At 42.1% G+C, this 26,468-nt stretch overlaps 1 protein-coding gene across 4 annotated transcripts in view; it reads right to left on the bottom strand.

Moving 5' to 3' along the window:
• Positions 1-4,683: 4,683 nt before the first annotated feature.
• The window catches only part of tab2 (TGF-beta activated kinase 1 (MAP3K7) binding protein 2), a 52,642-nt gene continuing 30,857 nt past the window's right edge, over positions 4,684-26,468 (bottom strand). The window contains exons 2-7 of one of the 4 annotated variants that reach the window (XM_021324393.2): positions 16,573-16,765; positions 12,989-14,636; positions 9,557-9,717; positions 7,922-8,015; positions 7,251-7,331; positions 4,684-6,710 (exon numbers count right to left, since the gene is read on the bottom strand). In XM_021324393.2, coding sequence (XP_021180068.2) covers positions 6,577-6,710; positions 7,251-7,331; positions 7,922-8,015; positions 9,557-9,717; positions 12,989-14,636; positions 16,573-16,674 — 2,220 coding nt within the window. In that variant the 5' untranslated portion in view covers positions 16,675-16,765 and the 3' untranslated portion in view covers positions 4,684-6,576. The other 3 variants (XM_021324392.2, XM_036147104.1, XM_021324395.2) reach the window with 3 other exon arrangements.

A 26,468-nucleotide genomic window follows, 5' to 3' on the forward strand; every position in this document is an offset into this window, starting at 1 on the left:
GATTAATAAAGTATTTTTTAATTGAATTTGAATATTGGTACCATCTGATCCCTGCGGTAACAAGATGAAAGTTCTGGCAATGGGGGAGGAGGATATGATGTGCGTGTCTTTAGTGTAGGTTTTTTTCCCCTCTTTACTTTCCTATCTTCTATGTAAAATAAAAAGAAGAAAAAAAAACAAGGACCAATCTGTATCACTGATTGCTTCCCCCCCCCTCAACTTACCAGACAAATTGTTTAATAAACAAGTACTCTTCCAGACTCATATTTTTTCTCCTATCCACAAGACATGAAAAAATAAATAAATCTAAAACCAAATTTAATTTCAAACTTTGAAATAATAGATGGGAATTGACATCAGAAGGCTACACCAACTTTTGGTTTATCTAAAACCAGATCCCAGCTTCCATTTTCATCAGATGCAAGTCAGGTTCAGTAAAACAGAGGGTGACAGATCTACTGATGTCTGAGTTTTTAGAAATGACAAGCAACACTTTATCCATTTTATTATCCCAGGGAGCAGACCTTCAGACTAGACCTCACAGCAAGATTTCAATTCAATTCAATTCAATTTTATTTATATAGCGCCAAATCATGAAACATGTCATCTCAAGGCACTTTACAAAATCAAGTTCAATCATATTATACAGATTGGGTCAGATTATACAGATTGGTCAAAAATGTCCTATATAAGGAAACCAGTTGATTGCATCAAAGTCCCGACAAGCAGCATTCACTCCTGGAGAAGCGTAGAACCACAGGGAGAGTCATCTGCATTGTACATGGCTTTGCTGCAATCCCTCATACTGAGCAAGCATGAAGCGACAGTGGGAAGAAAAACTCCCCATTAACGGGAAGGAAAACCTCCAGCAGAACCGGGCTCAGTATGAACGGTCATCTGCCTCGACCGACTGGGGTTACAGAAGACAGAGCAGAGACACAACAAGAAAGACAAAAAAGCACAGAAGCACACATTGATCTAGTAATCTGTTCTTCATTAGATGGTAGTAGCGGGTGAGCCGTCTTCTCTGGATGATGTCACAGTTAACAGAACGCCAGACCAGGTGTACCTACTATGAAGAAAAAGAGAGAGAGCAAAAAGTTAAAAGCTGAAATGACGACAGTCATTTCAATGTAATACAATGCAAAACTGGAGAACAGTAGACTGAAGAATAGTAGAAATCAGTAGAGTGAGAAAATTAGACCCTGATGTCCTCCAGCAGCCTAGGCCTATCACAGCATAACTATAGAGATAGCTCAGGGTAACATGAGCCACTCTGACTATAAGCTTTGTCAAAAAGGAAAGTTTTAAGATTAGTCTTAAAAGTAGACAGGGTGTCTGCCTCACGGACTAAAACTGGGAGTTGGTTCCACAGGAGAGGAGCCTGATAGCTAAAGGATCTGCCTCCCATTCTACTTTTAGAGACTCTAGGAACCACCAGCAGACCTGCAGTCTGAGAGCGAAGTGCTCTGTTAGGAACATACGGGGTAATCAGAGCTCTGATATATGATGGAGCTTGATTATTAAGGGCTTTATACGTTAGAAGGAGAATTTTAAATTATATTCTTGATTTAACAGGAAGCCAATGAAGGGAGGCTAAAATTGGAGAAATATGATCCCTCTTGTTGATTTTCATCAGAATTCTTGCCGCAGCATTTTGGATCAGCTAAAGACTTCAAACTGCATTTTGTTGACTTCCTGATAGTAAAGAATTACAATAGTCCAGCCTTGAAGTAACAAATGCATGGACTAGTTTTTCAGCGTCACCCCTGGACTGAACGTTTCTAATTTTGGCGATATTCCGGAGGTGAAAAAAGGAAACTCTGGAAACGTGTTTAATATGGGATTTAAATGACATGTCTTGGTCGAAAACAACACCAAGATTTTTAACTTTATTACCAGAGGCCAAGTTAATGCAATCCAGATTAAGTGATTGATTAAGAACTTTATTTTTTGAAGACTCTGGCCCAAAGATTACAACTTCTGTCTTGTCAGAATTTAAATGCAGGAAATTTAAAGTCATCCAGCTTTTGATGTCATCAAGACATGACTGCAGTCGAAGTAACTGATTGGATTCATCAGGATTTATGGATAAATATAGCTGAGTGTCATCAGCATAACAGTGGAAATTAATCCCATGCTGTCTGATAATTTTACCAATCGGAAGCATATATATAGTAAATAGAATTGGTCCAAGGACTGAACCCTGTGGTACTCCACAAGTGACCCTAGAGTTTGAGGAAGATTTATTATTAACATGGACAAACTGGAATCTGTCCGACAGATAAGATTTAAACCAGCCTAATGCTTTTCCCTTAATCCCTACAGTATGCTCAAGTCTTTGTAGGAGAATATTGTGATCAACTGTATCAAATGCAGCACTGAGATCTAACAGGACAAGTACAGACACAAGTCCATTATCCTGAGGCCATGAGAATATCATTAGGTGACCTTCACCAGAGCTGTTTCAGTGCTATGATGAGCTCTAAAGCCTGACTGAAACTCCTCAAGTAGGTCATTACTTTGTAAATGTTCACATAGTTGATTAGCAACTACTTTCTCAAGAATTTTAGATAAGAAAAGAAGATTAGATATAGGTCTGTAATTTACTAACTCATCTTGATCAAGAGATGGTTTCTTAAGTAAAGGTTTAATAACAGCTACTTTAAAAGCCTGTGGTACATATCCATTTACCAAGGATAGATTAATCATGTCTAAAATAGGACCACTGATCAGAGGGAATACCTCCTTAAACAACTTGGTTGGGATTGGGTCTAACATACAGGTAGAAGGTTTAGATGAAGCTAAAATTTTAGATAGCTCAGAAAGCTCTACTGCTTTTAAACAGTTCAGACACTGCGTAGGTTCTAAGGATTCCTCCAATGCTGCCTCACTTACTGAGGACGAGGTAATCATGTTTGGGAGGATGCCAGTTATTTTATTTTTAATGGAATCAATTTTATTTATGAAGAATCCCATAAAATCGTTACTGCTAAGAGCTAAGGGAATGGATGGATCAACAGAGCTGTGTCTCTGGGTAAGTTTGGCAACTGTACTGAAGAGAAAACTAGGAATATTCTTATTCTCCTCAATTAATGATGAAAAATATGCTGCTCTAACTCTGCGAAGGGTCTTGTTATACAACAATAGATTGTCCCTCCAGATTAGGTAGGATTCCTCTTGGTGTGTAGAGCGCCATTTTCTCTCTAATTTCCTAACATTGTGCTTCAAGGAACGCAGCTCTGAATTAAACCAAGGAGCCAGCTTCCTGTGAATAATCACCTTCTTTTTCAAGGGAGCTACATTGTCTAATGCAGAACGCAATGACGAAGTCATACCGTTTACAAAGACATCTATTTGTGAATTGGAAGAAACAACATTGCTGCCATCTACAGGGCATTTCTGCAATACGGAGGATATTAAAAAGGGAACAGACTCTTTAAGTTTTGATACAGCATTATCCGATAAAGATCTACTATAATGGAACCCTCTTTTGGGGGTGGAGAACTCAGTTAGATTAAACTCAAATGTTATTAAAAAATGATCTGAGAGGACAGGGCTGTGAGGGAATACTGTTAATTCTTCACAATCAATGCCATATGTCAGCACAAGGTCTAAAGTATGGAGCCAAGAGTGCGTCGGTTTATGCACATTTTGAGCAAAACCAATTGAATCTAGGATAGTTTTAAAGGCTACACTAAGGTTATCACATTCTGTGTCAACATGGATGTTAAAATCACCCACTATAATAACCTTATCAGTATTTAACACCAAATCAGATAAGAAATCTGACAACTCATCCAAAAACTGAGTGTAAGGGCCTGGTGGACGATACAAAACAACAAACAGAAGAGGTTTTATTGCTTTACAGTTTGGATGAGGGAAACTGAGGGTTAAATGTTCAAAAGAACTGTAGTTATTAATTGGCCTGGGACTAATTATTAAATCAGACTGAAAGATGGTTGCCACTCCTCCTCCTCTTCCCACAGATCTGGGAATGTGGAAATTTGAATAATTGGAGGGAGTTGACTCATTTATACTAACGTAGTCCTCTTGTAGCCAGGTTTCTGTGAGACATGCATTTCAGGAGCTCTTCACGCGCTCTTGAACCTTGAGTTTCAAATGAAATATAGGACTTGGATGACTATGTGCAGTCCAGTTCTCTCTTTCCACACCCCCGGTAGTGAAACACTTCTGTGATTAAGGAGTGGGTTAACACAAGGAAAGTAACAGCTGTAGTCCAAGTCCTGGATATTTTGGTGTGGAGAAGCTCTGCCTCCAGCTGGATGGGCTTTGATTCACAATCCTCTCAAGGCTGCTGGTATCCCTGTTGCTGGTGCACCTTTTTCTACCACATCAACGACCTTTCACTCAACTTTCCAGTAATTTGCTTGGATACACCACACTTTAATGTTGACGTTTTGGGTCTCACCCTCCTTGTGGAGGGCTCCAATGACTGCTGGACATCTGTCAAGTCAGTAGTCTTAACGCATGACAATGACGGCCATATCTGGATTAAATTAACTTTCATAAAAGAAATTGCTAAAATAACTCTTCAGTGATATGCTAATTTATTGCGCTCCAGCTGAATAGTTTATTCTCATGTAAAAACCAGGAAATAAACAGTAGATAGCTTGAGCTCTGCTGCCATCTAGAGGACAAGCACTCTGAAGGCACACCAACAACATTCAGAACATTTTTTTTTTATTTTTACAAATAACTTATCTGTTACAAAGACAGTTTTCCCAGCTAAAATCCAAAAACAAAAAAACAACTTTAGATATCCAAATGACTTTTTCCTCCGTTTAATAAAACATGAATGAACTGCCTCTTCACGCCAAGGTGCAGGTAAAGCTGAAAAATGGATTCTTTGGGTCGGACAAGGAAGAACAAAGATGTAAGTGCTACAGAGACGATAATTCTTTTCTACTTCTAAATGGGATTACATAATACTAAGAATTTGGTTTAAAAGAATGGCACTTGAAATTTTACTGAGGAGATTGTCAATATAAATTCAAAGGCACTAATGCAAGGCACCAGTTCACAAACAAGGAACAACTCAAAAGTAACTATTTCAAGGCTACTATATCTTAATCACATTGAGTAAACTTTAGAAGCTCCCTCTTTGATAAAAGGCTTAAGAGGATAAAAATGAGCCAATAAAGGTAAGGAAATACAGACGGGACAACCATGTGCTTACATTGTGTTCTCTCTGCATCAGAAGTGTAACAATTCTAACCTGTGGAAAAGGCACAAGGGTCACAGAAGAATCATTCAAACAGAGGAAATGCATTTTAATCCAACGCCAGTTCATTTTTAAACTCGGGGAGCTCCACTCAGGCACATGGCTGCATGGGAGCTTCAAATCCAATGGGCTTTTCCATGAGCACTTTGAAATCAATCCTGCTGCGTTACAAAATGAGTCTCTTCGCACTGAGGTGTAGTTGTCCCCAAAACGTCGATCCTACATTCCAGTTGTCAGATAGGATGGCAGTTTGTCACTTTGTTTTTTGTTTTAAACCCAGCTCTTCCACCCCAACCCCAGAAAGTCCCCAATATGTCCTGAAGAACAAAACAACAAGAACTTCTCCATCGCCGTTACATCAACAGATCGTACACAGGAAACTCAGCAAATACACAAGCGATGAACGGACCGACACGTGTAGCTTCATGATGACTGTGAGGGTTTTACCAGCTCTGCTCGTCTTCTTCTGCAAAGCTTCAGCTCTCACAGATATCAAATAAAAAGCTTAAAAATGGAGCATGGTGCTTGTCTGTTTAAGGAAACAAACAAAATAGTGGATAAAGTCTATAAAGCCATACTTACAGGAAATACAAGCGATTCATAGTGTGAGGAGAAAGGTTTAAAGGCACATTCTAAAATTATGTACAGCAAAGAGCTCAAGGAGAGCTTCTGCTTCAATGTACTGTACACAAAGCATGCAACTTGTTTTTTCATTTTTCATCGAGTCATGACTAAGTGGACAGGAAGGGGGCGCTGGAGAGGCAATAATAAGCACAGGAACCTGGCAGCAGGCTGCCCTTTGGCATCCTCTAGAAACAGCAAACAAACGTTCAAGTCCAAGTGTCGTCTTTTTCCTTCAGTGGCTGAGCACAGTTCCCATCACCAGGTCAGACCATCACGGAGGAAGAAGAAAAACTCAACTCTGCAATCAGGGAAAGGCACACTAGCACCTGGACTATTTGTGCATGTGTGCAGACGTGTGCCGTCACTGCAGGGCCACGCTGGTAATACTGTGAGTGGAAGCAGCGAAGTATCCCCGGGGGTAGAGTGTCACCCAATGAGCAGAAAAGGGGAACATGATGCCAGTCTCTAAGGTGAGGTGTCGTCCATGAGCTGTAAACACTAGCCAGTCAGGCCTTCCTCTGGATGGCATTACGCTAACCTTAGAGAACAGGAGAAACAATAACTGAGGAAAATTAGGCTGCATGATTTACGACGACAGCCTGCCGTCCATTTTCTCTTTCACCCAAAAGCAAAAGAAGCAAAAGTCTCGTCTGCTTTCATCTGTGAGACGTCAGGTGTGCAGAGGAAGGGCGCGGCGCCCCGTTGGCTCAGAAGTGCCGCGGGAATTCGCACTGTTCACAGCGGTTGAGGGCGGGGTGGTTGAGGAAGGTGCAGGCTGTGCAGTTCCAACGGGGGCCCTCATCCTCCTCCTGCTCTGGGGTGGGCTTCACAATCTTGCTTCCTGGGTTTGGGTGGAAAGGGAAAACAACAATGAGATGAACACACTATGTCTAAGGTCTCAGACATGTTTCACCATGGCCATGGCGGGTTTACAGGGGTGCGTGGCGTTAGTCCAAATATAGCTGCTTGCATGTAGTAGAAAAGTCCAGCTGATGATGACCCTGCTTTACCCTGAACTACAGCTTCCTCCCTGACCTGTCTGCTGGCTTCTTTGGGCTCCAGGATGCTCTTTGTTCAAATATTATGCCGATTCTTAAGAGAAGTAGATTTTATTTAGGGCTATTGAAATAAAGGGGACTGGATACAATGCACCCTCACCCTATCACAGAAAATCTATATGAAAAACATTGATGTTTGTGACAAAAAACATCAAAGGGTCTAAATACATCTGCAAGGCGGTGTACATGAAAACAGGAATGGCAAAACACTGGATATTAGCAGACAAAGAAATAGGCAGTTCATGCAAAGACAAGTCATTTTAAGAAGATGGCAGTAAGGACTAGAAGGTATCCAGGAGTAGCCTTACCAACGGATGAAGTACCTTTGGGTTTGGGTGGGACAGGACCAAGGAATCCCATGTTTTCATAAAAATTATGGCTTTCACTGGGGTTTAAGTGTGGTCCTGCACACAGATGGAAACAGAACGGATGCAATAACTTGGTCAATCCTAATATCAGTCTGACGGTGGTAAACAGAACAGAAACGTGTGTACAATCATGCTTCCCTGTCACATTTCTTGGCTACTAAGCAGCTGAATTTGGGTCTCAGTTCTTTTATTTTATCCTTCCACTTTAAGAGCAAACCTTGCCTCATGTGATTTATGCTGATATGGAGGATTCAGCTCGTGTGTGCAAAAATAATTTCTCATGAAAAGCATAACCAATAAAATATTTATGAGGGAGAGGCACCACATCCTTCCTTAACGGGTGTAAGTCGCCTGGCCTGTGGCAGGGCAGTCCTGCCGTGGGGGCTGTAAATCTCTCGTTACCCAGCACCAACAGGATGCAATTCAGGAAGAACTGGTAGCTAACAGCACTTTGTGCAAAGAGGATGGTGAGCAGCCTGCTCTTACTGCTCCTGCCCTGCTGTATTTAATGACTTGCTGTCTTAGATGCTAAACAACACCAATGTTAAATAGAAAATGTATGTTTGCAGTCTTTTAAGCCAAAATAATGAGTACTGTACGGAGACAGAGGAGTCAAAGACACATACCATTTGTTTGAAGGTAATCAATTTCTTTGCTGAGGAGATCGATGTCAATCTGCAGTGACCGGTTTTTGCATCGCAGATTCTTCATTTCATCAATCTGAAGGAAAGGAGGAGACAGATTCAAATACATGCAGCTTAAACCCAAAGAACATGTGACATCCATGCAGCAAATCTGTAGCAGTGAGGAGGACTGGTCTCCAGCTCTCCAGAGTGTCATCTGGCTTCATGACACGTCATTTAAACTTCTTTCACTCTTTATTGAAGAACAAACAGCTGACTCAGCTAAGGCTTTTTCACTTAATTTAAAGGCAGAAACCACCAATAAAGTCACAAATAATGACTGCGTTTACATGTGCAGTACAGGAAGAAAGACTTCCTATTGGAAGAGCTTGAGAAGGTTTCTACACAGCTTCAAAATGAACCAGGAAGTTTCTGTGATGGACATAGTGTGGCCTGTCACTGTGAACAGAAGGGAAGATATTACATGAACCGTAAACGGACATGTTGTCAGTATACTGATAGGTCAGAGGAGTACTTATCCACAGAAAAATCAAAGGAAAGCTGACCTCGATGGTTTTTCTGCTCCTGAATTTCTCATCGCTACTGTGTGAAACAACGTATGGTGTAGGGCTGAAAACATGCAATGTTATTGGTGAATGTCACCATGTGATGTAACTTGTGATAAATAAACCAAATAATTACAAAACGTGAATCTCTTTCTGCTTTGGATTGGGAGCTAACATAAACATAAATTTGAAAAAAGGTTTATTCATTATTTTATTACGATGCGAGCAGAAATGAGCCTATTAATCTGTTGGATGAACACAGAGTGGTGTAATAGTTTAGAGGCGCCCTTCGTTTTTTACACTGCTGGAAGAATGGCTGCAGCAGGTTTATTACTTACAACGATTCATGCAAATGTCATTTCTAAGCTGCAGCCAACTACTTCATCCAAAACATTTCTCTAAAATCACTGGACGTAAATGTAGTCGATGTCCAAAGAATACTCTCTGTTCAGTTCTCAGTGTGTTACATTTGTCTAATAAAATGCTGCTGAGGTGATGAGTCCAGAAACCCTTTAGCAGCAGATCAAGCTGAAATGCCCTGGTCTGCTAACAAAGTTGTTTCCTTGCATTCCAGGTGAAGTTGTGCCAGAAACTTTGGGCTCTCCGATAAAAAACTGACAGCTCACAACATATTTAGGGTAGATATTTCTATTAAGGACCAGGCTTTTGGGAAGGAAGCTACAAAATCCAAAAATTGATGGAGAGAAAAGAAGGTAGGACACTAGGAGCAAAAAATAGGAAGAACACAGAAGCAAGGAAGGAATGACAATGCAAGCAGGAAAGAAGAAAGGAGGAACACAATGAGGTTGGAAGAACGGGGTAGGAAGGTAGGAAGGATAGAAGATGGAGGAAGCAAACAAAGTAACGTAGAAAGGACAAAGGGCAGGGGGGAAGGAGAGGACAACATTTAGACAAACATATGGAATAAAGTCCAGAAACACAAACATTTGTCTATCCTCTTCTTTTTTCTAGACTTGAATAATACTGAATTTGAGACTTCTCCATATTATATAAAAATCATGTATTCAAATAAATCAAAGTGGTGAAAATCATCTCTGCAAAATGATCTTACAGAAGGAATTTGGGAGGCAGAGTTGGATCTCTCCAGCCTTCTATTGGTCAGATCATTCTCCATGTCATTCACTTCCTCTTTTAGCTTCTCCAGCTTCTTCTTCTTCATTTCCAACTCATGCCACAGCCTCTCCATTCGAGCTTTCTGATGAACCAACAACGCTGAAAGCAGTGAGAAAAAAACACATTATTAGAAGCAACGATTAAATCAAGTGCTCTGGTAAAGCGTTAATATCTGCTAAAACAAGTATATAAAGACAGTAAGGAAGTCTGATACCTTAAAATTTCCCAACTGCATTTTAAAACACATGTCGGTCATCTAACATAACTTTGTGGAAGATGAAAGAAGTGGAAGATGTAAAATTTCAACCCAGAAGGAGTCTTCTGGGTTGAGTAGCTGGATCTGTTTATAGGCTCTACCACTTGTGTACAGATAACACTGGGAGTACAGATATGGGTTTAGAAACAATGGGCCTCATATATAAAGTGTGCCTACGCACAAAAAGCTTGCAGTGCATTATGTGGAAGCGTGCAGAAATGAAAATGAAATAACAGTTACAAAACTCAGCCAAATCCACTGAAATATGACTTCATTCAGTTTTATTTACCTCCAGTATCAAAGCAATGTTTTTTTTTTTGTTTTTATAAATTTCAGCTTTTATGGTATAAACCCGTACAAAGACACTGAATCGCATTTAGCCCAAAACAGAAATGTTCCACACCTCAAGAAATGATGGAAACAACCTCAGTCAGATGGACACTCTAAATATTCCTCTATTTTGTCACATGTAGATATAAATGTGCATCAGTCTGTGCACCGAGGGGCATTAATTGGATTTTTTTTTTTTTTGATTGTGGGGTTACATGGAGTGTTTAGACTCGGTCAATGTCTTCCCAGCAGGAAGCAGCCAGACAGTAATGTCAGTCTGAAGAAGAAGCAAACAAGGGGGAGTCAAACTACAAGCGCCACAAACGTTTAGTTTACAGTGAATTTGGTCTCTAAAGTGACTCAAAGTTAAGATCTTTGATGCAAGTCCAACAGTGTTTACGACTAGAGCTGAACTACTGTCTGGCTTAAAGGGACAGACACAAACAGGTAGTGCAGCAGCCTGCAGGGAGGTGACTCACGACAAACACAGCACCTCAAACTTCTGTTAATTAACTAAACGGAAAAAAAAGATGAAATATTAAAAATCCTGCTTTGGCTAAAGACACTGACGTCAACAGATTTTACTGTTGACACCATCGATGAGGTCTACCGACGGCAGCGGCCCGAGTGCAGTTTGCTAAACAATGTTCAATGTTCAATGTTCCCTTTAATAAAGTTTAGTTTGAATACTAAATGTCAGGGATGTTCTTTTTGTTTTAATCTTCCAGGCAAACAGTGAAGAAAAAAAACTCCCACAAACACAAACTGTGTTCAATGAGCAGTTCAAAGCTGATCTACGATTAGATTTAAATTGTTGCCATGGTGATATTGGTGGTGGGTCGTACCAATGTTACCCAATGGCTCTTTTTCCAATCAAGTTCCAGCAATTTTGAACCCCAATTGTACATTTAATGTGTTTAGTCTATGCTCACCAAGACAATCCGCCATCCCCCCTTTGTTTGCTAGAAGATGTTCAAAGAAAAAGCAGAACAGGCGATCCAAAGACTTTGTTTTTGTCAGACTGAACCAGTCTAACAGTGCAACCACATTTCAAACAGGTTTTCACTTGCATATCAGGAAAACCGTTGCGCAACACCAAAAATGATTTTCTGCTGCCAAACAAAGAGATATGATCCCGGCGACTGGTGGTAAAAACATTAGTGCTTAATTAGCCGTTATGTGGTGACAGGTGTGTCTGCATCAGGTGGCTTTAAATGGGACTCAGCCAGGCGTAGCACGCACGATCGATGCAGTGTTTTTAAACAAATGCACATAAAGTGTTAAGAGTTGTAGTCGCCACAGAGCAAAAGCCAAAGCCGGTGACTCACGCATGACACAGTGAAAAGTCCTAAAAAGGAAAGAGCAGTGCGCTGCCACATGTTTGACTCACTACAGGATCTGTAGTTAGGGGCTGAAGGGGGCAAACAGAGCATTTACTGTGGAGGACTCACACTACAGTCATCACACCGGTCCTTACTTAGCAGGTCACCTTTGCTTCACTCTGGTGTGGAAAAGACCATGCAGACCATGTCTCCACCACAGCACTGACAGGACGTTTAAACAGCGCCACTCACCAAGTGCTTTCAAAGTCCATGTTTTTATAAGAAACTTTTTCAAACTATACAGTGAATACGTTTTAGTAACTTAAACTTCAAGGCAGACGTTCAAGCCAGTTGAAAAGCACTTAGGGATAATAAAAGGAGATAAAGAAACTACATTACAATTCAAACCTTTTAGAATGAATGTTTCCAACGTTAACTCTGGGGGGGAAGGATGGTTTAAACCAAGAGTACTCTTTAGCCAGATATTAGGATACTTCTCAAACAGACTAGGCCAATGCAATAGTCGTCATTACAACGTTATTTTTCTCCCTGATAAAATATACACAGTAGTCTTATTAGCTTCATGTACTGGAAGGTTTCAAAAAGATAAACATACAGGAGAGCCTGCTGTGAGTGGATCGTCTGCTGCTGCATCATCTCCCACTGGGAGATTTTCATGTAAATGAAAGAAAAATAAATTAAGATCAATGTTTACGTGCTCAGCGTGGTGGAAGTTATTTAAACCTGTTAAAGCAGCAACAAGGAGCTTTGGCAGAGAACAGGAAGGCTAACGGGAATACAGAATGTGGCTTTATTTTATTCAACATTGAAATAAAAGCTCGGGATCTTTACCACACTGAATATACACTGAGAGACTGATGTTACAGCACCAAATGGTAACACCTATTAATAACGGATAATACCATAACATCTTCCTGGTGTCGTCTGGATAAAACATTTTCTTTTAGCCATTTAGTGCAGCATCTCTCAATCTCTCATGTACAAAGACAGTTATGGCTCCACTCGTGAATTAATGCTGAATAATTATCAGGATGTAGCCCTTTTCAGCTTTATTATCAGATTTACACTCTGTGAAAACTGAGCTTTTAAACTGCATCAACTCTATACCACAATATTGCTACAACTGGACAAAAACGACCGTTTAGTTAAAGCACCAAAAAGCAATACGTTTGTGCGGACATTTGAATTCAGAAACCTGCGTCGGATCCTAACCGACCGCACACCCCGGGAAGGAAACGGCTCAAACGAAAACATGCAACACAAACAGCAATTTGGTGTCGGCTAACCCTGAACTGGATATCAGATGGTGAAAATGATTCAGGCAGGAAATGCGCACGGTACAAACATGTCAGTGTAGTTGATCATGCCTTGTATTTCCTCAGAGGAAAGAAAAAGAAAAACACGCTCAGCATCAGAAAGGCTGAGACTCAGCATTGCTCACCTTGTGTGTACGCTGCATCATCAGAACCCATGCTGAGTCTGCGCGCCTCACTCGGCCGCTCCCTGTGCGGGGACAGCGGGTCGGACAGATGCAGGGGCTCTGTCTCCACAAAGTGGTGGTCTGAAGGCAGGCTGAGGATCTTGTTGGGCTCAAAGGTTGGGGACACGACTCCAGGGGACACGGCTGGGGGTTTATTAGGGGAGACAGTGATTTTAAATGTATATTTGGTGTTGGGCTGAGTCACTACCACGCGTGGTGAAGAAGCGGTGCCTCCACCCCCCACAGAGGGACGAGTCTTAGGTGGGTGGTGGTGAATGTAGGCGGGGCCCATGCTCACTTGCCCCCCCATGTTCCTAGCTCCCGAAGGCCCCTGGATTTGAGGGTTAGCTGAGATGTAGACTGTAGGAGGGTTTCTGGGTCCACTCTCATCACTGGCAGAAATGTAAAACTTGGGCTGGGAGCGGGAACCTGGTGGGGCCACGACCGTCTCCTCAGAGGGGGTAGTAGCAGCAGTAGGTGGGCTGGCAGAGATGTAAACAGTCGGCTGGTTGCGGCTCGAGCCCGGCCCTCCGATGGACAGAGGGGTGCTGGAGACAGTAGCCACTCCGGATGAAGAGGAAGACGAAGTAGGACAGGCCGAGGAGGATGACCAGGGCACGCTGCCTGTTCTCAGCACAGCTGTGGTGGAATTGCTCCTTTGAGGAGATTCAAGTTTGATCTCGATCTGATTCTTTCGAGGGCCAGTGGAGATGTTCTGGATGTTGTACTGGCTGACGGCCGACAGGGAGGAGGGCATGACGGAGGAGGAGGAGGAGGACGAAGGGGGGCAGGAGGGGACACTAGACGAAGACGCCATGCCTCCACTGGATGGAATAGCAGGCGCCTGGGGATTAGTGGGGGAACTAATAGGCATGTAGACGTGAGAGGTCCTTGAGGTATGTGAGGAGGAGTGCTGGGGGACAGACCGCGAGCTAGGGATGGGGGAGGGATGGGAGATCTGATAGATCTGCTGTTGGGGCTGAGAAGTGGGGCTGTACTGGGCCCTCCCACCTGGCGGATGGCTCTGCCGGGTGGTGTTGGGCTGACTAACGTACGGCCGGATAAAGATGCCCTGTGGACTACCCGGGCCTGACTGTGGCCCACTATGTATGTGCAAAGAAGTGGGGGTGTTGCGGCCTGTGGGCAGATTCGGGGCTAGTGTCACTGTGATGGGGTTGAAGCGTGGGGTCTGCTGCGGCCCCACGCTTGGTCCTTTCGGTCCTAGAGCGTAGAGTGCAAGGTTCTGTGGAGGCCGCGGTTTACGTGACGGCTCCATCACGTTAAAAACATTAAGAGTGGAGGGTACCTGCACTGGGGCTGACTGGGGCTCGTGCTGAAAATAGTCACTGTTGGGGGCCTGGCCTGTCTGGAGGGGCCCGTCACTCATGCTGTGGGCCAGAGTCCGGCTGCCATTCATTCTCAGGCCGTCCTGAACTGGGGCCACATGCACATTCTGAGACTGAAAGCCCAGGTTCAGCTGGGTCATGTGCTTCTGGAGCCGGGCGTAGCTGGGGTCTTCAGAAAAGCTCAGATTGGCGTCGTCACTGTAAAGGTATCCGGGACTGACCTGGGACAAGTATTTACAACAGGCGTCTAAATTGTTGTTGCACTGCAAGGAAAAAGACAAATTAGATGAGAATTAATGTGCTGCCGTTTCACCTCAAATGGTATTCACATGCACATGAAATGCTCAGAAGCATAATAAATGATTAAAAACACATCCCCTCTAACAGGTTAAGTGAAGCCTGTCTGAGATGCAGCGCTCCGCTCCTGTTCAGTCGGTTTGTGCATTGTCGGATCTCTGAGTAAACAAAGATAGATGCTCACTCCAGGTTAGCATCTCACTGTTAATGTTTCAATGCTTTCTCAATTTAGGACCATGGACTCCACATTTACTGAGAGAGACCCTACAACCCACCTCAGCAAATTCAAAGTTATTGCTGACTTTACAAAATTGTTCAGTTAATGCCAGACAGCCTTATACAGTTCATAACAATACATGGACTTCATTACTCAAGGAAGAAGCTGAATACTTTTTTGCAAGCGTGTCTCCAATCTGTAATCGCTGTAAGGCAACAAGACACACTCCTTTTGGTCATGTGCTCAGCTTCGCTCATTTTGGTAGGGAATTTTTCTGTTTTCTGGGAAACACTAAAAGGCTTTGAGCGTTTGGAAGAAAGACTCTGTGCCCACATTTGACCTGTGACTGGCAAATACGCTACACCTGGAAAAACTGAGATATAATGAAGACAGAGTCCATGTGTTTGATAGGATGTATTAACATTTTTAAATTCCTTCAATGAAAAGACTGCGAATGACTGTCACCTAATGCTTAACATTATACGTGCCCTTTTTTGTACTTGGCGGAAGATCAGTCTGTGATACATTTATTCCATGTTGTTTGACTGTGTAGCCGTTGATTTGTGATGTGCTGTCTCTGTGTGGGTGGGGCTTGGTTGGGAAGTTGTTACATGTTGTTAAAATGCAAAATATAATTTTATATATATATATATAAATATATATATATAAAAATAAAAGACCAATTTCCTCTTTGAAAATCAGTTACCTCACACGCCAAGTTGCTGTTCAATTGGTAATACAATAGAGAAGAAATCATGAAAGCTCCTGTGCAGATCAGTTAACCAACGCTTTCATTACCAACAGCAGGATGGTACCTCGTCTATTGTTTCAATGCAAACTAAAAGAGAGTGATTTGTTTTTCACACAAGGGTTCTGAATAATGTACATGTGTGATTTACTTGACCTAAGGCTGTAACTGGATAATTCAAAAAGTGCCAATTGTTAACACATCGTATTTATGTTACTATATTGAAGGTCCAGAAAACAAAACCAGCAAATAAAATGCTAAATTCATATTTAAGGTAAAGCAGAAGCTCATAAGAACTCCATTCAATAAATAACAGACAGAAAAATAAAACTAAATAGATAGGTACGTCGGTTTTAAGGCAGGGGTGTCCAAAGTGTGATTGTGTTGGTCAACAACCACAATTCAAAAATGGTACAATTTTGGCCCTGCAGCACAGGTGGTTGATACAGATAAGACATGTTTAAAAAAAATTTAGGGGAGAGGCTTAGACAAATAAAAATTCAAATGGAACAAAATCTAATTTATTTCTTACTTTCTGTTAGCATATTCAAAAGCAGCCTTTTTAGATTTTCTTTGTTTCATTAAAATACTGTGCATTGAGTTTACTGTTGAGCTGTAACAAGAATTCACAGGAAAACTGTTTCGATGTTTTTCATCAATAAAATCTGTGAATCTTTGCAGGCTGGCAGTACTTTCAACTTGGATATTTTGGCCCACATGGCAAAAACCAAAACTATCAGTCTAATATTTTAGCATTTATTGCTTTTTCAAAACAACAATGCTCTGAAGTAGATCACGGCCTGGTGTGGACTAAGCAAACGGCAGTTTTTATTGACCGATAAATACATCAATAACTTTTACCATAGTATTTTGTAAAACAAAGCTCGGCTGACGGTACCTTTTGCTTTAAAGAACGTGGAATTTCAAGCCTATTTACCTCCAAAACACACTGAGAGACGACACCTTCTGGGACTTCAGGGAACTTCTGGCGCAGGTCGTGCAAAACCTGAATGTTAATCTGCTGGCTTCCCTGGGCCATTCGTATGCTACCAGGTCAGGACCGATCGTTCAGTTCAGCGGACGGGAGCATCAGTTGTGGCAGAAACCCACCCTCATCCTGAACGCCTGAACTGAAAGAGAGAAGAGAGAAGCTAAGTGACTGATGAAAAACATTCAAGCAGGAAAAACAGGGGTGCACAATGTTTACAGTTAATAAACTTAAAGACATTTTTGCATGAAGATAAAGCTGAAAATCCTTCCCATTTAATAAAAGATAGTGAGCCTGTCCAAAAGGCCTACCATTTTATCAAGCTTTAGAGTTTACCAAACACGATTTCAGAGAGCCTTGATGAGAAGAGGCTGCAATCATGTCAGAGGGCCTCCTCCCGCCAAGCTCCTTAATAAAGGAGAAGTAGAGGGAGGAAACCACCTCTGACTGACTATACAGGAAACCAGCCGTTCCAACTCCCCTAACACCATAACTCACTTATTAAAGAAACAAGGAGGCTGAACAGTAGTCTGGTATGGACATATGTCTTTATTTTAAGTTCAACAATAAAACAGATCTGCAAAACAACTGGTACCCAACAAATCCACAGCAGGGAACTGAGGTCTGCCAATTTTTCAGCAGGATGAGCAAAATGAGCAGATAACCAGGAGAATTGTGCTGTGCAGTCAGTGAAAGTGTGAAATGGGTGACACTAAAGCCTCCGGCCATTCTAACAGCTAAAGGCAGACTCTAGAGGACACTGAGTGGAGCCGGTAGCTCCCACAGCCATGGCATCTGACCAGCAGCAGGTCTGAAAGCCAGCAGCTCAGACCTTCTCCTCTGTACCTCCTTCAGAGGCCGTGGGAGATAGACTGCTTGTAAACATGATCCATGTGAGCCACCTGAAATGTGTCCACCACCCCTACATCACAGGAGGCACAGCAAAAGGAAGCTGCTATTTCTGACAGCTCATTTCTGCCTACTATCTCACAGGTCCAAAACTACTGATCCCAGGTCAAATGACCGATGTGCAAAACCAGACATGGTTTAATATGAAAAACACGATTAAAATATCAGGACAAACCAGTTGACCTGAGGTAAAATGCTAGAGCTGCAGGGATATATTGCCAGGGGCAGACTGGTCATTAGGAGCAGTGGTCCAGATGGTGGCCCAACCTGGCACGCTGACCCATATTGCTAAGCAATGGCAAAGGTTCAGGTCACTCCTAAAGTTATAGTTAGTAATCTTGTTCAGAAACACTTATTGTTATCCTGGGTAAAATTGTCCTTCCTGCAAGTAGTCAGTACATTATGTATTTGCAAAAAGGAGATGTCTGTGAGAGCTTAGGCCTGTAAAAACTCTAACCAATCCCTACCGTTCAGTCCGAGCAACACTGATTGGTCCAAAAGCCCCCCCCCCCCCCCCCGTCTCTCAAGTTCTGGGGGTATCACCTTATCTATTGGTAGTCCCACATGCCAATCATTCTGACGCGCTCACGTAACGCCAGTGTTCGTGCTCGTTCCTTGTTAGTTTCCGCTAGCTAGCTGCACAAGTGCACTTCTAGTGTTTATATATCCGGTTAGCTTAGCAGCTAGCTTCGGTGTTAGCTGTTCATTGTAGCTCTGCTGCTCTCATCATATATTCTGAACATGGCTGAGAGTCACAAGAAGCAAACTGTCTGACACGTTTATTAGAAGAAGAGGAAGGCCTCAGCAGAAAGACATAAGACCAGAGTGGATTTGGGAGATTTTTTCACCCGATTCCTCCCTTGGGGAAACTTCCGGAAAAAATTGCAGCCTCTAGCTTTAATCAAAAACGATCCATGCTCCCACAAATTGCAGCTGTGAAGGGAAAAGACAGACGCACTCCCTCCTTTCATTTCCTCTGTTACAGCAGGACTGTTGCCAGCAACCTTTCAGACCCCTGCTCCAGCAGTTGATTTTATTTATTTATTTTCAATAAAAGCAACTTCTCGTCTTTTTCCTGTGCAATCGCGGACTTCGTGTGAAAGCTCAGCTCGGCCTCCAGTTACTTGAGGGAGCTGTAAGGCCCTTACCACTTCCCCGAGTGGTGCAGTCACAGAAAGCTGCAGCTGCCTCGTCCTGCAAACCCCGCCTGCAGACGGAGCAGAAACCAGGAGACCCACACCGCCCTGTTTGCACTTTGCAAGAACGTATCAAACGCAGTGCAGAGATACACAGCAACCTTGTAGACCATGTAAAATGGAGCGAGAAAGGAAAGAAGGAGAGGAGAGGGAGAGGCTGAAGAGGGGAAAAAAGCACTGGCCGTTGATCTAGAAAAGTTCACTAAACTGACATTTTTTCATAAGGGACCAGGTTAAATATAAACACTGTGAAATCGCTACCAGCCTGTCCTGCTCAGCTTAGTCTCACTTTGAGCAACCAAATGGAGTCAAAACTGAATCAATATAACAGGTTTTACACTATTGAAATCTTTAAAATATGGTTAACACAGACCCAATGGCCCAATGGGGCAAAAATATTTATTAGTAAAATGTTCAGGAATTAAGATTTAGTGTACCCTTCATAACAACCATTTTCAATTTCTATAAAATGATGAAATATTTGTTATAGTATTGTATTTAAATTTGTTTAACCAGGTGAATTTGTTTAATAGCCAATGCATAAAATAGTTAATTTGAATAGATGGAAATTTATGTGGGTGTGAATTTATTTTTTATTTATTTTTTGCAGTAAAGTGATGTAAATTCAGTGAGTAGCAGCAGTGCTGCAGGAACTCCTGCTGGCATGGAGGTGGTGAACGGTGGCAATAAGGAGCCAGAGCAGGAACCTTCAGGTACCTTATAAGAGCACAAAACACCCATGCAGGTTATATGGCTATGCTGGAGGTGGTGTGGCCTGGGGAGGGATCAAATTCCCGGCCTGAATTATTGCCCCTGTACGTCGCTATACAAATCAGGGACTTTTTCTATACCTAAACCCTGAAGCAACAACTGGAAAGGGTTTTCTGAGACACAAGTGACCCAGAATTGTTCAGTGATGCACCACGAGACTGGCTGGTGAACAGAAATGGATGATTTCCACCACGGCCGGCCCTGAACTGTGACTAGCTACTGAAAGAAGTTGAAAATCTGATGTTTTCCAATCAGTAAAAGCATCTTAGTGCTACCATGTCACACAAACAACAACACTTATCTGTGGAAGCTGTGATTATGGCAAGGAGGCTCAAGGTTAGCTGTTTTCAGTAACGGCACAAAATTTGTCAGAGGCTTCAAGGAAGGAAACTAAAAGGATCTGTCTGCTGGAGGACATCAACTTGTTTCAGGAAAATTTATGCTGGAGCGACCTGACCCAGAAAGGACTTCAGCAGATAACAGGAAGGATGGACATTATCACAAAGTTACTGGTTTTATGGTTTTGAGCTTTCAACCTCCATCTTTCATGGAACATGCTAGCCTCGGATATGTGGGCACACTTTTGGAAATGAACAAGTTTAGGTAAGGGTCCACATTCTCTAGTAAAATCACATGGATACTCATGTTTTTAAAATTTTAATGCCAATCACACTCATCACCAAGAAAAGATCCAACTCCAAATTCCTTTGTCTTAGTTTCAAATCAATAAAATCCTGTTTCCCTGCTACTGCTGTCTCACACAAGGTGACATCACCTCTGCTCCTAACATAAATAATGGCCGCTCATGGCAGCAAGGCTAGAAAGAAACATTATGAATGCTGCAGATGTTACAGAATAACCTGTAAAAAACACAAGAACAGAAATCAGCCACAAATCTCTCAGCAGTGATTTGCCAGATTAATCTCGAAACTAGAATGCAGGTTTGTTTTGAAATGAATATCCTGGACTTTAACGATGTGCTGACTCAAATCATCAGAACAGTTCTGAGCAGTAAGAGCGGCGCAGCAGGCTTTCAAAGAGGAGTCGTTGAAAACTGACAGAAGACTCTGGCTGAAACAGAGAGAGAGCTGTCCTGTTCTCACTAAATACAGAAAATATACGCTGATCTGGAAGCTGGCCCAAAGAAACCTCAACTGTGCAGTTTCACAGTGCTCTGCCAGCTATGCGTCATTTTCTTTACAGATCCTAATTTGAAATCCCAACTCAAGGGGGTGGAGGGGAATTTAAATTCACTTCAACAATCATAGGGTCCAGTGATGAGAAACACAGCCGCCTGATGTGGAACAGAGTTGTCTAGAGAGTTTGAAGTGCATGAAGGCCATGTTTTCTGTCTTCTGGCACTTTTTTTTCCAAACCACACTCTTTGAAAACATCCTCGAGTGGGAGGTTCAAACATGCCAATCAAAACATTGTGACACAAGAAGCTCTTCCTGTTCTGCTGTATTCCGATCGCCGCTACATGACGCACAGAGAAAAACCACGATAAAGCCCGAACTTTAGCTGCAGAAATGAGAGGAATTTTAAGGAGAAGCAAAACCAAGGAAGATATTAAAGATAATTATATGTGAGAAAAGTCAGACTCCAGTCACACCTGCTTCAAGTTTTCATCTGTTTTATCTGAGCTTTATCTATTTTATCTGAGCTTTGAGGAAGTCAAGTGTCATAACTGAAAAGTCCTGAATCAGCGCCGCCAAACATCCGCCTGCAGCTGATGATAGGAGAAGCAACAACTTGGCTACTGTCAAAGAAGACATGCAGGAAGAGGAAGCCTTAAGAGGGAAAGATCTTTCTAAAGGATAACAGGAGCTGCATGGGGGAAGGTTCAATTCAGCTGGATGGAAAATAAAACTGACTGAGCACTTCCTCATGCTAAGTCACTGCACCCAACTGTAAAGGGAACCTAGGCGGGCCATAAAGCCATGCCCTCTGCGGGGATTACACCATCTATGAGTTGCTCCTGCAAACTGCTTCTGAATGAATTTCCAGATAACTTGTTGGGTGGGTCGGTGGGTGGGGTCGATGGGGGTGGGAAGTGGTAGGGGGTAAAACAATGTACATACTGTTCTAAACACTTGGCTTAAGAGTTACAAACATATCAGTGAGCATCACAGAGTGGCTGTTTCTAGCCTTTTTTGGTACAATCTTTGCAGGGTAATGGGCTGTTGAGTATAAATTAAGGAGTTTTAGCTTGATGGACCCTGATCAGTAACTAGGTGGGCAAAAACAATTCACGTTAATTCCATTCTTTAAGGTTGCCATCTTTAAACAGAGAGATTCACTTTAGCAGAAAACAGGGAGGTTGAGCGTATTACAGCAAATAGGGGTAGACAATAATTCAATATCATGAGCTTCTTCATCCCTACTCAGCCCTCTCAGCCCCTCAGGTCAGCTGACCTGCATCTCCTGGAGGTACCGAGGTCTAAGAGGAAGCTCAGAGGGGGCGGGGCCTTTTCTATTGTTGGTTCTCCACTGTGGAATAACCTGCCCCTGCACATAAGAGAGGCTCCTTCACTGCCCAGCTTTAAAACTTGCCTTAAAACCCGCTATTATTCTTTGGCTTTTACCACGAAGGAGACTTATTTTGCCATTTTAAATTGTTTTTTATTGTTTCTTTTAAGTGTTTTATATGCATCATCTTTTTATTTTAGTTTTTTAATGTTTTAGTTTTTAGCTATGTACAGTGCTTTGTTCCAGATGTTTTCAAGCGTTTAATAAATAAAGATATGGTATGGTATCAATAAAGGTAGTAGGGCTGACGATAGGGCGATATGGCCTAACATCTATATGTGGCAATACTCAGACGACGCTTGCCTGGGGCGGGACGAGCGTGTTTGTGCAGGCATCTGTTGAGGGCATTCTTGGCATTTTTCTGTGGCTTTTATTGTGTTTATAATGACATAGTAATTATATTGTATCGACCAAAATTAGGAAATATATTGTGATAATTTCGGCCATATTGTCCAGCCCTAACAGCGAAATAGCTCTGTTGGCTCCTTTTGAGCTTGCAACCTCCAGGTATTACAGGACATGTTGGACAGGTAAAGGTTCGAAGTAATTTGCAAATCTAGGATAAAGATTCTGTTGGAAATACACACAGGTTAGATTTGCTAATGCTAACTACACTAAACTTGAGCACAACATGCTAAAGACAACTTTAAATGTCAGCTCCATACGTAGTTTGTCGTTTGGTTTTAAAATAACTATTAAGCAGGAGCTATAAGCAAAATTTTTATATTTTAGATAGAAAGAAGTAAAAAAACAATGATGTGAAGAAGTAAAGGTAATACTTCAGATGGACTATGACACCATCACACTACAGCTCTCTGTGTTGTTCTCCAGTCTCTTGTTTACATAGCTGGGCCGGACCGTGCGCATACATGCGGGCCTGTGCATGTGAACAGCTGCCACCCAGGGCTCAGCCCCTCCCTGTCCTAAAATACCACCATCAGAGCAGCGCAGTGTTGGAGCAACATGATGGACAGCACCCCAGCAGATCAAAATGTTCTCCTGCTAACAGCATTATAAAGTAAAGACTTACTTCTTCACTAGGAATGTTCCTCTGAAAGGTGATGCTGTTTTGCTGTGTTTTTGTCCTTTGCAAATATGCGCATAGAAGGCGACGCGTGAGAGGGGGAAGAGGGGGCTGGGTTTTGTTTTGGTCTACAGACAGTGCTCTAGCACCACCTAATGGTGAAACACCGCTTATTGCTCCTTTAAAACTACTAAAAAAATGCTTAAAGGTGCATAGCCACAGTATTTGACTTTTTTAAAATGTATATGTCAGTTCCTCACTCTGGTTGCATACAAAGTTTTTATGAAAGATTATCATGTCCTGCTGGTGTATTTACGTTTTGTTTTCGCTCAATTTGGTAGTAATAAATAAACCCTTTTGTGTTTATTTTTAATAACAGAGGAAGTACGACACTGAGTAAATGTTCTGATATGAGGCTCTTGTAGATCGTTGTATTTAATTAATAATTAAATACATAATTGGTATTCGATCACGCAGAGCTGCTGCTGTACTACGATGTATTTCAGAGGGTCAGGCTCGGTCCGGCATTATTTACAGGTAATTCATTAACTAAGCAAGCGGGCATTATGATAGTTCTGCGATACTGCCAGTAGATGTCCCCACGTCTATTTATATCTGCTTATCAGGCTTGGTGCTGGATTCTATCTAGCCTCAAAAAGGACCATCAAAACACTATCGAGATGGAGACTTGGTGTCAATAGCTTTATTTTATCATGATTGAATGTTTTTTGGACTTTTTTATAAGCATATAACATTGCTATATACCTTTCAATGCTCTTCTTAAACCAAATATAATCAATTAGTATTTGCAGGCCACAGCTTTTTAAAAACCAGACAACAGAAACTGACTCTAAAACTCTGATCTACAGTGCCTCTCCAATTTAGGCAGAGGTTATATCTTTGCATTCTCCTTCCTGACAAGTAGGTGATACAACCACATTTCTTTCAAAAATCAATTAAACACCAAGCATCATTCAGGCATTGTTTGGTCTTTAAACATCCAAGCAAATGAAAAGAAGGAGGAAGTACCATCTAATTCACCAGTTTTGTTAACTTAGCTCATATTTGACTACCTAACGATCAAGTATTTCACTTCACACATCATTTACCAATGGAGCTCTTGTTTGTTCACAACTAGCCGTGGTGCTCCCGTCTCTGCATTTCTGTGTTAATCAGAGCAATGATCTATCATTAAGAGTCCGCTCAGAAGGCCTGGCAGCTGCAGAGCTGTGGGAAAGATTTACTTGTTGACAACTGACCCACTTATAGGTCAAAATGTGGATAGACTGTTTCCCAGCCTCAAAAAACAACCAAGAAAAATGCACACACACCTCTTCAGTGGAGGTAATTATAGGCTTGCATGGCACTGAAAAGCATGGGCAGACTGAAGCTGGCAGATTAGGCTTGTTGTCCCTGGGGGCTGTGGTGGAACAGGGCCTGAGGAGGTGCTGCACAGCCAGCTTTGATAGAGACAAAGCTTCCTTTGCTGAGGCTGTTATTCACTGAGCCAAAGCATTGACCCACAGCCCCACACTCATTTCTGGAAGGACAAGGCATGCCATACACCATCAATGAACCCATTCACTCCACAGTACATGGGTCTAAAATTGTCCAAAGAAATTCAAACTGAAATCAGTCTTTAACACTTCAAGAAGACAAACCTTTGGAAGAAATATTGACTCCATACCTGATATTAGGCCTGCGAGTTGTCTTTTACAGTGAATTCTGATGTAAACAAAGAAAAGACACATTAAGCTGAAAAAGGCCCCACCACTGCATCTGCTGCTAATGGGGAGGGGGGTATTTGATGACAAATGTTTGGGACAAGATTACAGAAAAACATTAGGGCTGTACGATTCAGCCAAAAAATAAAAATAATAATTTTCAACCATAATTCCGATTTAATTTTGACTTTTCTCTGGATTAACCACCAGCAACAAAAATGGCCTGTAAATAAAGATGCTTGTAAACTATTTAAAACAAGACATTTGACTGTTTTTATTAAATCAGAACATTGTTATGCAAGAGAATAGCTTTTAATCCAGTTGGACCTCGATCCTTGTAGAACAAAAGGCCCGTTTACAGTACACTTTTTTAATCGAGCTGAGACCAGTCTGAGCTTGGATCAGTTAACCAAGCCGAGACGACCGTTTACACACCACACTATCCCGGTTCCTTGGTTGCTCCTCGCCTCCTAGTGGCGATCTGCGGTACTACTGCTCTCTGGAATTGAAGGCGGGACCGAGCAAATCAAAATGGCGGCGACGTAACATTCAGGATGTTATGGTTGGACAGAGTCGGCTTTTGGGACGTGGATAAGACAAACAAACGTCTAATAAGGATTTACAGACGCAGGAAACAACGACAGACACTGAGGTTCATCACACTGCTAAGCAGAATCATCTCTGGAAATCGTGTGGCACGGTAAGGAAGCTAGTATTATTATGAATGTCTGAAATTTGTCTGAATGGAGTGTGAATCGGGACGTGCAGCCAGACACGCCGGAAAACCGCGGACAGTCAGCTGACTGTAAGGGGATGACGCGGTCTGCTCATGCGCCCCTCGTTATCAGGGAACCGGGATAAAAAAAAAAAAAACAAGTCCGAGACCTGCTCAGGAACTGGTCTGCAGTTAGCGCGGTCCAGTTCAGTCTGCTGACTGTTTACACACAAGAGTTATCTCGGTTACCGAGCTCGGACTGGTCTCGGCTCGGTTAAAAAAGTGTAGTGTAAACGGGCCTATATAGTGCAAAGTGCAACCAACCAGTCTATGTATTAAACAGTCTGACCAGAACTTAATGCTAGGTTGAGATTCCTGAAAGTTTCTGGTAAAAAGTATGAGTATATAAACTATATTACAAATGTGATTAAATATCAAGCCTTAGCCCAAATTCTGCATTTCATGCAGAAAAACAACAATAACTAAAACATCACTTGTAATATAAATGGTGGAGATCCAAACGGACCCTTCGTGCGCAGCAGCAAGGACCTACCTATAAATTCATAAATTTATACAAAATAACAGTCCTTATATGAGCAACGCTGGTAAAGACATTTCTCTAAAGAGTTGCAGCTGTGACCGGTGCAAAATCTGGTCCCACCAAATATCCAGTCGAACACATATGGACGCCTCACTTTTCAGCTTTTTATTTGTGGAAAATTCTAAAAGCCCTCCATCTTTTTATTCCAGCAATAATGCAGTACTCAGTGCAGGTCTATCAAATGAAATCTAAATAAAAAGCTTTGTGGTTACGAAGTGACAAAATGTGGAAAGGTTCACGGGGCATGAATATGTTTGTCAAGCACTGTAATTCTAAATAGCAACGTCTCAGTGACAGTAACGGAGAGCTCACCATAACTCAGTCCCAAGGACCAAAGCACTAAACACAGTTCTCCTGCTTACGCTTGAGTTGTGCA

The sequence above is a fragment of the Fundulus heteroclitus genome, chromosome 15 (genome assembly GCF_011125445.2).
Source record: "Fundulus heteroclitus isolate FHET01 chromosome 15, MU-UCD_Fhet_4.1, whole genome shotgun sequence".
Classification (NCBI taxonomy): Eukaryota; Metazoa; Chordata; class Actinopteri; order Cyprinodontiformes; family Fundulidae; genus Fundulus; species Fundulus heteroclitus.